Source organism: Solea senegalensis, linkage group LG1 (genome assembly GCF_019176455.1).
Source record: "Solea senegalensis isolate Sse05_10M linkage group LG1, IFAPA_SoseM_1, whole genome shotgun sequence".
Taxonomy (NCBI): Eukaryota; Metazoa; Chordata; class Actinopteri; order Pleuronectiformes; family Soleidae; genus Solea; species Solea senegalensis.
In genome coordinates this window covers 23424913-23437875 of record NC_058021.1, presented here as the reverse complement: position 1 = coordinate 23437875, position 12963 = coordinate 23424913, and the positions used below count along the sequence as shown (strand labels likewise).

General features: G+C 40.3%; 1 protein-coding gene across 4 annotated transcripts in view; it reads right to left on the bottom strand.

Annotated features, from left to right (window-relative positions):
• The window catches only part of LOC122774998 (la-related protein 4B-like), a 40786-nt gene extending 28257 nt beyond the window's left edge, over positions 1–12529 (bottom strand). For all 4 annotated transcript variants that reach the window (XM_044034667.1, XM_044034677.1, XM_044034672.1 and 1 more), the window contains exons 1-2: positions 11923–12529; positions 1829–1962 (exon numbers count right to left, since the gene is read on the bottom strand). In XM_044034667.1, the coding sequence (XP_043890602.1) occupies positions 1829–1909 (81 nt within the window). In that variant the 5' untranslated portion in view covers positions 1910–1962; positions 11923–12529. The remainder of the gene's footprint in view (positions 1–1828; positions 1963–11922) is intronic.
• Positions 12530–12963: the final 434 nt, after the last annotated feature.

The following is a 12963-nucleotide window of genomic DNA, read 5'->3' as shown; positions in this document are numbered from 1 at the left end:
CCGACGCAAAACAGTCTAGGATTAAATTATAACTCGTTCAGTATCCACGTCTCAGGCTTCAGTTGACTCTGCGTCGCGGCACATTGTCTTTAAGCATGTGAGAGTGGCTCGTTCAGCAACATATCTATCACATTTCTGCCAATTTCTCATGTGTTTCTTATCCAAACCGCATCAAAGTCATCACTGCTCACACACACCTGCGAAGTTTGACAGATTATGCAAATAAAAAACATGGAACACTTTTCTGTCCGTTTGGGCTGTGCCCCCTTAAAGCAAAGCCCCTGCCTTATGGTAAATATAAAATGCTTATTCTAAAGATATGAAAAGCAAACAAGCCCTAGAATTAGTAGAGGTATTAGAAGTAGAAGAAGTAGTTGCAGAAGTGGTTGAAGTAGAAGAAGTAGTAGTTGTAGAAGTAGTAATAGGTGTAGAAGAAGTAGCAGTAGAAGAAGTATAAGCAAAAGTAGTAGAAGACAGGACCACAGACAGATGTTCCTTCACTTAATTCTTGAAATGTTTACATCCGTGTCTACAGTATTCAGATCTGACACATAAACATAGACAAAAACACTTTACTCCCACAAGAAAGAAAAGAGGCACAGTGCTACAGCACAGCTACGTTAGTTTACAACAGCATGTACTGTACGTGTCTGACTACTGAGCCACTGCTGAAGCTGCACAGCCAGCATGCGTACTGGCTTCTGACTACTTCACTGCTGATCTGATCTCACAACACAACTGCAGCTGCATCACAGCATGTAAAGAGGAGATTTTCATCCACAGAAAAACACATGGTGTGACTAAATTAATTTGAGAGATTAGCTGATTAGCATGACTTCTGGACATTTGACTGTGATGTAATAACACAGATGAACAATGAGAAGACACTGGAAAAAACAACACCTAATATCATGTATAGTATCTACAGAACATGTTTCACGTCTTTATCTCACTGTGAGACAGACTTTTCCAACAGGAAACTCAAGTTTGTAAACCACTCACTCTCCCACACCAAAGACCATAGAGAAAAATCAGTGATTTTAGCTGCTGGTCTACTGCTGCCTCATGTGGTCACTTTATGTCACTGAGGTCAATCTGAACAAAGGATTAGAACTGAGTGATGGAGGCAGCAGAGGATCAACAACTCCTGTGTGCTGTGATGTTAAAAACACTGATTTTCTCTATCAGGGTATATGCAGGAATCCTGAAGTTAATTTCAATACCTTTCTAAGACTTTTTCAAGACCTTCTCAAAGTATTTTAAGACCATATGGAGGCTACGCTTATCTTCTTTCTGCAATATAAACAAAAGGCTCCCCGGTTGTTGTCAGCAACAGGCTTCGGCCATTGCTGAAATTCAGGGATCTCCAACCAGAAGTCCACAAACTTACATTTTCCCATCTCTGGCGATTTTGGAGTTTCTTTCGTGCAATTTCGGATATTATTTCGCGCAGGGAGGAGGAGTGCATTCGCTGTCGCAAGATGCGTAGCGTCATGTGTACGCATGCTGCCCTGAGCTGATCTTGCGGGGCGAGCATGTCTGCGCATCGTAGTTTTTAAGGGCCTTCATTTTCCTAAATCATCTTTTAAGACCCCGCGGACATCCTGTCTATGGACTTTGGTGTGGGAGAGTGAGGGGTTAACAAAGCAACATTCAGTTTCCAGACCTCAAAATCTGTGTAACAGAGAGACGAGCAGTGAACATATTCTTAGGCTATTGTACAAACTGAAGTTTGAACAACATTCACCATGATATTCAGAAGATCGTGCATCGTCACTTTATCGAAGAGCTTGAGGGACATTCAGAGAAGTGTGATGGTGAAACTCACCAAATGAGAGTTCTCTTTTGCCTCTTGTACTTGCTGCACCTGTGGTTCAGCTACAACTTTCGTGTCCTGGTCAGAAGTCATGAGCCGTCTGCTTCTTGGCTCCTCAGGGAGAAGTCTCTGCGTCACCAAGGAAGCTACAGGGACAGAGAAGACAAACGCGTTAAGACTCTTCATCACAGTATCTTCAGCATAATTCCACATTTAACGTGTGAGGTGAAGAGCAGCAGAGGAAAACACATGACAATGGGTGTTCTTGGAGTTTTGGGAGTGCAGGAAAAATCAACACTGGCCCCATTTAATCCAGAATTACTCGAGTTCTAGTTCAGACTTTGACCAGGAATTAAATACTCATGCTGAACCCGTTCAATATGTGACCGTTTTTGTAATTGTGGAGTATCTGGCTTGTATTTCTGTATGTTTTGCATATTGATGTGGGTTTTTGGTTTGTTTTGTGTATTTTTATGTGTTTCTTCCTTGTGTTCTTGATGCATTTTTGTATTAGTGTGTTGATTTTTGTGTAATTATTGTGTTTGTGTGTTTCTTCATCTGATGCATTTTGGTTGTACTTGAACAGCCACTGTTGCAGTGCCAAGATTGAAGCCAGTCAAGCAAACTGTTGGACATACAATAAACATCCACACACACAGACGTTCCTTGCATCTACAGTAGGGCTGTAAAGTCCCCATCGAATGGTCGATTTATGAGTCGATACGTTCTGGCTCAACTCAAATTCTGATTGACTGACTCAGAATATCAGAATTGGCATATTTCAATGTTTTAGTCTAATAATAAAATAGTTGACAGTATATTTTCGGAAATCATGTGCTATGATATTGCATGATGCATGTGATACAAAACACTAGTCGATTTTGAGTCGAAATTTAAGAATTTCTTTGGTTGATTACAGCCTTAATCTACAGAAAGATAATAATACTAACAAATTTATAGGGGACATATTATGCAAAATCAACTTTTTAACCATTTCAATACTTATGTTTGGGACTCTGGAGGCCCTACCAGTTGCCAAAGTGTGGAAAAAGAATACTCAGTCATGTTTTCGTGGTCCCCCTTAGTGTAAGTATAGGCGATAAAACACTCGATGTTGAATTCCCTGCGCTTATGACGGCAGCATGCGCATTTCACCGCGAATGTTACCGCCCCACCAGTAAGTTTACTTCGAGAGCTTCACCTTAGCTCCACCTTGTCCCTGCGAGAGTGCAGGCGAGGGAGGAAGAGAGGTATTATGTCAATGCGGAGGGACAAATGTGCTGTTGGTGGCTGCACAGTGGAGCACAGTGTTTTACAGAGGATTTTATATATGAAGCTAATGTGCCGGATAAAGTCAACAAAATTGTGTTCGTGTGTTCGCGTGTTCACACCACTATGCATCAGACTGCGGCCAGTGGTCGCCGTATTTAGTCAGGGTCGTATTTCACCGACTTACACACACATTGTTAAGAAAAGGTCAAATAGAGCTCATAACTGGCCATTCTGACACGTCCTAATTAAACATATTTGTTCAGTACTCTGTGTCTGAGTCACATACAGCAGAGTTTATGCAGCTCGCCGCTGGCGATCAGCGGTGCTGCACTCTCTGTGTCACCTGCCTTAACTGTCGCTGTATGTGTCAGTGCCGTCACAGGAACAGACCACCGACACATGGATACTTAGGGACAGCAGCGCTGATCGCCAGCGGCGAGCACCGAGCTGCCTAAACTGCCCGGAGCACCGGAGCTGGTCAGTGGTGGCGAGGTCTCCGGAGCACAGTCTCCGGTCTGATACAGTAACATACAGCGGCAGTTTATTCAGCCCGCCGCGCACCGCTGGCGATCAGCGGTGGCATTCAGTGGTGCTGTTCCTAAGAGTTTTTAAAGCCCACATAGACCGGAAGCTCCAATTAACGCTGTGTTTGTGTGTGTATCTGCGTCATTACCTCGTTTATGAAACCCTAAAGTTTCGGAACAAACAGTTCAGCCACTGCTGAGAAAATAGTGTTGTATTGTTTTCCTGGGCTCTGCGAAGCGGATCGGCACTTCCTTAATTTGATGTCGTCATCAAATATCCTCACCACTCTTCTCACCACCGTAGTGCCTCCTGGTGCGGGCACTCGTCCGGGCACATCCGGTTGTGTACATTCAACCGCAGAAGAAGAAGAACTACTCTCGTTGTAGCTGCTGAGATGCAGAGCATCCACCGTGCCAGAGGGGGAGCTGTGTATCTGAGAGCTGGCCTATCTATTACGTCACTTCCAGGTACCTGGCCAATCACAGGACCGTGGGAAAGCTCTCGTTGGCTGGCCAATCACAACACAGTCCACATTCTAGGGGTGTGGTTTTGGTCTGAAACAGCGCGGCTGATGAGAGCGTCAGTGAGGAGATATTTTGATCGGCTCGTTTGCAGTGATTAGGAGGTTTTTAATCATGAAAACAAGTTAATATATGTAAGTAGACCTCCATAACTAACATATATGTGTGATACAAGCATTCTATGTCACCTTTAACTGATTTACAGTTCGGCACTGTTCGGCTTGATCCTTATGTAGGACGTCTCTTCCTGTGACGGCACTCTCACTGTTTTCTGCACACGCTGCCATGTTGATATTGTCAGAGAACTAGTGGAGGGAGGGGAAGAGGAATAGAGCTGTAAAGCGGTCAAATCAGAAACGCCCTGGAATAAGTGGGTGTGTGTTTGCCTGTGTCTCATTTGCATATAAAGGGACCATGCACGAAAACCGAGCGTTCTGAAAGGGGCGGGTTTAGCAGGGTTATGAACTGCTATGATGCTTCATCCTTATGGTATTTTGACCAAAGCATGTCACTGACATGTTCATTGGGACACCAGGGAACTATTTTAATGGGGGAAATAGGGTATAATATGTCCACTTTAAGAATAAAAGAACGCCTTCTCTGTTGTCTCATTGTGGGCCGTTTGTAACGCAGATATAATCTAAAACCCACAAACAGCTGCCTGTCTGTGACAGAGGCTCTGTGTTTGCATACAAACAGGGAAAAAAAAGAATGGCACCACTGTAAAGTGGGTGACCTTTGATCCACATACTGATTCCCATACATAGCTGCCGTGTGCGATCCAGTGGTGATTAATGGGACAAACCCATCAATTCTACTCAGCTCTGAAAACAGCTGCTGTTTGATCAACTTGTCGACTTTAAACCAGTTCTCTGACAGAATCTATTCACACCTGAGTAACAATGACGACGTCATGAACATCAGGCTGAGGTCACATGACGAGACAAAACCAACGATGACTTCCAAACTTGACTTAAGAAAACAGTTTTCTTAATCCATTATCTGTTCTGTTCTTGTTTGTCAAACTTGGAAAAGATGCTGTTCTCAAATGTCAAAATGTAGATGCAATCATTCTTGACTGAAATTGCGATTGCAATGTGATTCTTATTTTCATTTGAACAACATATTTTAAATGATGACTGTGCGACATTTGTTCAGATCTGTAGAATATGACGTGCTAAGGTCAGGATAATATTTAATCTAAAATGATATTTGACACATTCTGGCTTTAAAAAATATTGTGCCTCCTGTGATATAAAAATAGAACACAATTTTGATTAATCTATTTCAAAATATATATAATATGTGCAACATATAGAAACAATACATCCAGTTCAGTCCTTGTTTATGCTGTTAATACCAAGCCCACACTGTATATGCTCTGGTAACTGTCTATCATGTACATACTACTATACTTGAACTTTTTAATAGTCGTATTGTTAATATCTTTCTATATTGTACTTTCACATATATGTGGAAATGCATGTTTATTACCTTTATATTTTAGGACTAATAAATCAATCTCAATCAATTAATAATTGACTAATCGAGTCATCGTTGCAGCCCTAGTAATGTGACTCCCAGTTCTGACTTCCGATGAACAGAATATGCTACATATCAACCAATCAGGAGGCGGAACTCCACAAAGAGGTGGGCCTCTCCGCTCATGTGGTAAAGCTGTTTGCCAGCAGCATTAAGTCCATATAAATATGAACGTTTACATTCAGAACGTTCATCTGCTTTTTATTCACTGCAGATGACGAGGTTCCCACTGCATGTTATGTCAACAAATCGGGCATCGACCATATCTTCAGTCTACTGTATAAACAACAATTTGATTTTTGAATGGAGTCACAGGGCAACACCTAATGTCAACACACACACATAATTATCTACTCAACTGCTGCAGCTGATACACAGCCACTCAGAAACACACAAATGCACTGTCAGGAGGAATGACCAAAGTGTGTTTGTGTGTGTGTGTGTGTCTAATGTGGAGGCTTGTGACAGACTAAAATTGCCAAACCTTAAAGTCTAATAAACCTTAAGATCTGTTTCCACTTCATGTCATTTATTTATTTATTTAATAATAACATAAAGTCTGTGTGAAATGTTATGCAGAACATGCATTGACAACTTGTTTTTTTGTCTTTGAATATTTACTTGAATCCTTAAGTTTTAAAAGACAATAAAGAGTTGTTTCTTTTAATTTTGTGTCCTTTGATGTTATATGTAAGCAGCAATTAATGAATTAAAGGTCGAGATATTATTTTTTGCCGACATTGCCCACCCGATTGTGATATATAATTGAAATGATAATAATGTAAAAAAAAAAGTATCATACTACTGAAGTTTGTGGGACAAACTTCAGTAGTACTCTCCCACACTCTCCCACACTAAAGCCCATAGAGAAAATGTGTGATTTTAACATCACAGCACACAGGAGTTGTTGTGTTCTAATGTCTTCTATTGTCACTTCGGGGTTTAAATTACTTACCACACAAGGTAGCAGTCTCCTGTGTCCCCTCGAGCTAAAATCACAGATTTTCTCTATGAAGTTTGGTGTGGGAGAGTAAGTTTAAATACTTATATTTGGGACTCTGGAGGCCCTACCAGTCGCCAAAGTGTGAAAAAAGAATACTCAGTCATGTTTTCGTGGTCCCCCTTAGTGTAAGTATAGGGGATAAAAAATGCGATGTTGAATTCCCTGCACTTATGACGGCAGCATGCGCATTTCACCGCGAATGTTATCACCCCACCAGTAAGTTTACTTTGAGAGCTCCACCTTAGCTCCACCTTGTCCCTATAAAATACGAGAGTGCAGGCGAGGGAGGAAGAGCAGTATTATGTCAACGCGGAGGGACAAGTGTGCTGTTCGTGGCTGCACAGTGGAGCACAGTGTTTTACACAAACTTCCAGCCTCAGAGGATTGTATATATGAAGCTAATGTGCCGGATAAAGTCAGCAAACGTGTGTTTGCACCACTTCACATCAGACTGCGGACAGCGGTCGCCGTATTTAGTCAGCGAACGTACTTCACTGACGTACAAACACACACAGTTTTAAGAAAAGGTCAAATAGAGCTCATATCTGACAATTCTGACACATACAGTAGAGCAGAGGGAACAGGAGCTGAGCGAGTGAGCGCTGTAAAGAGGACAAATCAGAAAGCGTGGTGTGTGTTTGCCTGTGTCTCATTTGCATATAAAGGGACCAGGCACAAAACCGAGCGTTCTGAAAGGGGCGGGTTTAGCAGGGTTATTGAACTGCTATGGTGCTTGATCCTTATGGTATTTTGACCAAAGCATGTCACTGACATGTTCATTAGGACACCAGGGAACTATTTTAATTGGGGAAATAGGGTATAATATGTCTCCTTTAATGGTGAGATTAAGCATCAGATATATTATTATAATTACATTGTAGACTTAACCTGGCGTATTTATATTTTTTATGTATTTATTATTTTTGTTACCTCACACATCCAGAAGCTTCCAAAAGAAAAACTGTGACTTAATTTACTGCACAGTAAGACTAAACAGCTTTAATCGACACCTGTCGAGTCATTGCCAACACTGAACCTTGAAAACACAGTTTTGACACAACTTGTCCCCATAAGCACTACTGCTTTTGCGACACACACCCTGAATCATAAGAGTGTCGACAAAGGCCTGAAACCAAAACACACGCCTCTTCTTCATGCCCTGCATTATCACACAAGCTTATTTACAACACACGTAAATAACCCCTGAGGTTCAACCCCACCACGTTAAAAATACAACAGGGTTAGTTTGGGCGAGTTATCCTGTACGAGCCAAACAGTGAGTGTGGGCCTTCCTGACTCAAAACGATAATTTGTTGTGATTTTGAAAAGGCTTGTATAAAGTACATTAAAGGTGATACTTGAGTAAAAGTACAAGTATGTGACCAGAAAATGACTCTGGTAGAAGTTGAAGTCACTTTTATATAAGTCCCGGTGTGATTGAGAGTTTATATCATTAAAACTGGTACAGCGTGAATAACATTGTACTTGAGCACGTCTTGAATAAACTTGGTATCACAGCAGCCCAGAACAAGTTAGGGACGGGCTTTTCCAGGACTGAGATTTGTTTTTATAGACATATGAATTTGTTTTTACAATTACGAATAGTACTTTTGTAATCCGGTGAATATTCGTAACCTTGTGTCAATGATGACGCAGCAACTTTCTGAGATTTATTTTGGCCGTGTACTCACATCAGCGGGTGTCTGGCAAATTTTTTAATTTTCATCAAGGGCTGCAAAGATCGATGAGTCACTGAGTTAATTGTCAACTATTTTTGATAAGCAGCTTGAGTGTTTGTTTAAATAATTACAACAAGCTTCTTAAATGTGAATATTTCCTGGTTTCTTTGCCCCATACAACAAAGAAATCATTCATTAAAACTGTTTGATTCGTGTGACATTTCATGGACCATTGAATTTCTCCTATACGAACACACACAGACACATATATACTGTACATATATATATATATATATATATATATATATATATATATATACATATATATATATATATATATATATATATATATATATATACACACATACATACATACATATATACACACAGACACAAAGACACACATACATGTATATATATTTCATGGACCATTGCATTTCTCCTATACACACATGTATACACACACACACATATATATACATAAACACATATATATATGTATATATATATATATATACACACACATATAAACATATACATACATATACATATACATATATACACATATATATATACATATACATACATATACATATATATACACATATATATATACATATATATATATATATACATATATATATATATATATATATATATATATACATATATATACATATATACATATATATATATATACATATATATATATATATATATATATATATATATATATATATATATATATACATACATACATACACATACACACACACACACACACACAAACATATGTCCTAAGTTCCTAGGTTTTGATACCTTCAGAATTAATGTACTGTTACATGTGGCTGCGGCATGCAGGAAGAATACAATGCTGTTACGCCCACAGACCGGGTTCACGTGTGTTAACTACACATAAGTGTGTTGTGAAGGGGCTAAAAATGCAACAAGGTCGAAAGTGTGGCTCCATTTCGACAAAAGTAACACTAATATTGTGCGCGACACAATTTGTTAAATAGGTATCGCCACTAAGATCGGCAACACGACAAATGTAATGAAGCATCCAAACGCGCATGGCATTAACCTCAGAGCAGATAGTTGCTCAGTATTTGAATGTAAGAGCGGCCATCCACCTCCTCTCAACCACACCTGTACTGTGGATGTTACAGAGCGGCCTGATTTAAAAACACCACCAGACTCTGCTTCACCCATGACTAGTACACAGTACTGACGGTGCTGTGTCTGAATTTCAACAGGTAAGTTTACATGTTGTATAGGTTGACGTTACTGCAGCATAATATGTGCTTGAACTGGGATCCATGTAACGCTAACTAAAGATATTAGTGTGTAGTTTTATGTTATGGCTATATAGCTAACTAAATGAAAAGCTAACTGAATATAGACAGTAACTGATAAAGCTTAACCTGTTAAAATCTATTGCATCGGCGGTTAAACCGCTCGCTGTTATGTTTATCTTGTCCTCACAGTGACCTCTGACCCTGATGTAAGGAGGACAAGGCCAGTCGGTGTGAATCTGTTCACACTGACAGAAAAAGAAAATGAGTAAAGAAAAAAAAGACGAATGCCACAGTAACAACTTTATTGGTAAAGGTTTGCTACCCTTTTCTACAGTGGAGGTGAGTACACTCTACTGCTATTGTTGACCAGTTAAGTCTAGGTTATCTCAGCCTTGATTATGGTTTTTGAGTAACAATAATAATCATAATAATAATAATAATAATACAACCATGTTATTGTTATGTTTTGTATTCTAATGTCAAATAGGGAGATGATAAGACATTGATTTTACCTCTGTAAGATTCTGTGAGATCCTTAATGAAAATTACATGTCACTTGTCTGAAATTGTTTTTTTGGACTGAAAATAATTTGTAGTTAATTTTTTATGTAAAAAAAACTGCATTGAGTGTAAAAATGCCAAAACTGAGAAATAAAAACCACAGATGGATTTTTTCCATAATGTGTAATGTAATTTTCTTTTTTAGACATTATATCAAAAACCGGTATTGGTACTAGTATCGAACATTTTTGATTCCGGCCCTAAACATGACTCCGTATTTCAGTATTTCTGTGACGTAAATTGAATACACACCAGCTTATAGAGACATACAGCACCACCTTTGGAGGCGTAATCAGAGATACACAGCCAATAAATCTTTTCCATGTTCTTTTTACCTACTCTGACAAACGAAATGAGCAGATACTGATACAGATACAGAGAGTGTGGTCACTGGACAAGTCATAAGCGCGACATCTGACACAAGAATCAAAGCAAAGTAAATGTCTAAAATGTCAATATTTACCAGAGGAGTCTGGTGTTTTCAGCGACAGGACTGCTGAAAGCTGGTGATCATTTGTGAGCCTGAATCACGACCATGTTCAGTGGTATTTCAGTTTAGTGACTGTGTTAGACAGTCTGTGCTGCACTCATGCAGGAAGTACTGAACCATTATGTGAACAATTCTTTTTACATCAACTGATTCTAATGAATGGAAAAATTAATTTTTCTAAATGTCATGTAAACACGTTTGTCCGACTAAAATAGAGCTAGTCTTAGTTGGATTAACACACCTGGATAATGTGATTCATAGTCTGATTACTCCTGCATGTATACGTATGGTCTTTGACTCGGAAGTAGGAGACAACTACTGTACTGTTGCTGGAAATTATATGACGGTGGCGTTGTCGATGTCTTTCTTAGGACAAGACAGCAACCACAAGAGCCATGCTGCATCTAGTTTGTAGCGAGGATTGTAGAAAAGTGCCATTACTCAGACTACAGTCTTAACTCAATTAAACTACGCATTTAAAACTTTTCAGACTAAATGATTCTGTTATTTTACTGCTGAAAACATGTATTTTCTGAATGAATTAATGGAAATTATAGTATTGCTCTTATGGTGTTATAGTATGGGCAGTTCTACAGTTAAAATTCACATTTGCCTTCGAAATAAGAAGACATGTTTCCAGGCGTTTTTTAACATTTCAGTTGCGTGGTTACAGGAAATTACAGGTTTAAAACTTGACATGCTTTAGCGCAGAGAACACCCAATAGTAGTGATCAGACCTCTAATGATGGGATAATAAGTTTGTTTGGATGACTGACAAAATACCAATACAGCCGGATTTCATGTCAGCTGCGCAGCAGCTCTGAACACGAACACCGGCACCGACAGTCAATCAGTCAGTCCAGTGTTTGTTTTGGTTCACAGTCACTCACTGCAAACTTCCACCAACGACGCAATGCAGGCGCATGTTTAAGCAGCGGACATAGGCCACAAACACTGCAGCTTAACCGGGCCAAGTGGCCTGCTGATGGGGGGGCTTTCCTGAAGTGCTGGGGGGAGGGGGAACCGTAAACACATCATTACATCATGTTTTTAAAGTCGCAGCCATGTCTCGTTAGCTGCTCTGCTGCAGTAGCATCCAGTGAAAGATGGCGACCTCCGGGGGGGTGAGTTAGCGGATTCACCCCCCACAAAAACAACCACTGTGTTAGCACAGAATACTAACAGGGCCAGGCGGCGTGTTTGCAGCTCACTCACCTGTCACCTCTCACTGCGGGGCGATGCGAACACTATGGCGGCTGAAGGTGGCGCTGGACCGAGGCCTCCAACTGGTTCCCAACTTAAATACGCAGGGTATTAGCTAGCAGGCTATGGGTTAGCACGCTAGCTACGAACAGCCGGCTTACCGTTCTACACCTGACCGCTAATAAGTCTTCAGGTATCAGGGGGAAACAGTCACGACCGCCAGTGGCACACACAGTCCCGCTTAAAAATAAGAACCCACAAAGGAAAATAAAAGTGGAGAAAAAATAAACTTAAACCTACTCTCTGCGAGCTAAGACTGGGCTAAGTGGCTAGCTAGCTAGCTTGTCTATCAACTTCGTGCTCGATAAATAAATGTCGCCGCGGGGATTTCAGAGCGAGGTCCTCGCGGTGGACTGTGATGCTGCTGCTAGGCAGAGAGATACTCAAACACCCGTAGGAAAGGCCCTGACTGGAAGCTGGGAATGAACACTGCTTGCTCGCCTCCCCCGAAAGGTCCCGATCGATCACAGGCTCGTTAGCGCTAAAAGGCGACAGGCAGACGGGGGAACAGAGGGAGCAGCGGCCGTTTCCTTTCCCTTTCGTGTGCAGCACAAAGATCGTTAATTGTGCCGCGATGGATCACTCTCTCTAAAGAGAGGACTAATTTAAAAAAATCAGCTTAGCTTTCATTCTGCTAATTTACAGAGGAATGACACATTGGAAAAATGTGAGGAGAGAAATAATCTAATAATATCAATAAAATAAATAAAATAATATCAATGTAAGATTTACAAACTACTTTTTCAGGAAATGATTTCTGGTTGGTTTGTGTCACCTTGTAGTCATCCTGTCTCTTTCTGGTCATTTTGTGCCTCCTTAAGGTCCTTTTGTGTCTCTTTGTGGACATTTTGTGTCTGTTTTGGTCACTTCGTGCATCTATCCAGTTGTTTTGAGTCTCCTTGTGGTCGTCCTGACTCTTTTTCTGGTTGTGTTGTACTAATTCTTATAATTTTGTTTCTCTTTCTGGTAATTTTGTGTCTTTTGGCCATTTGT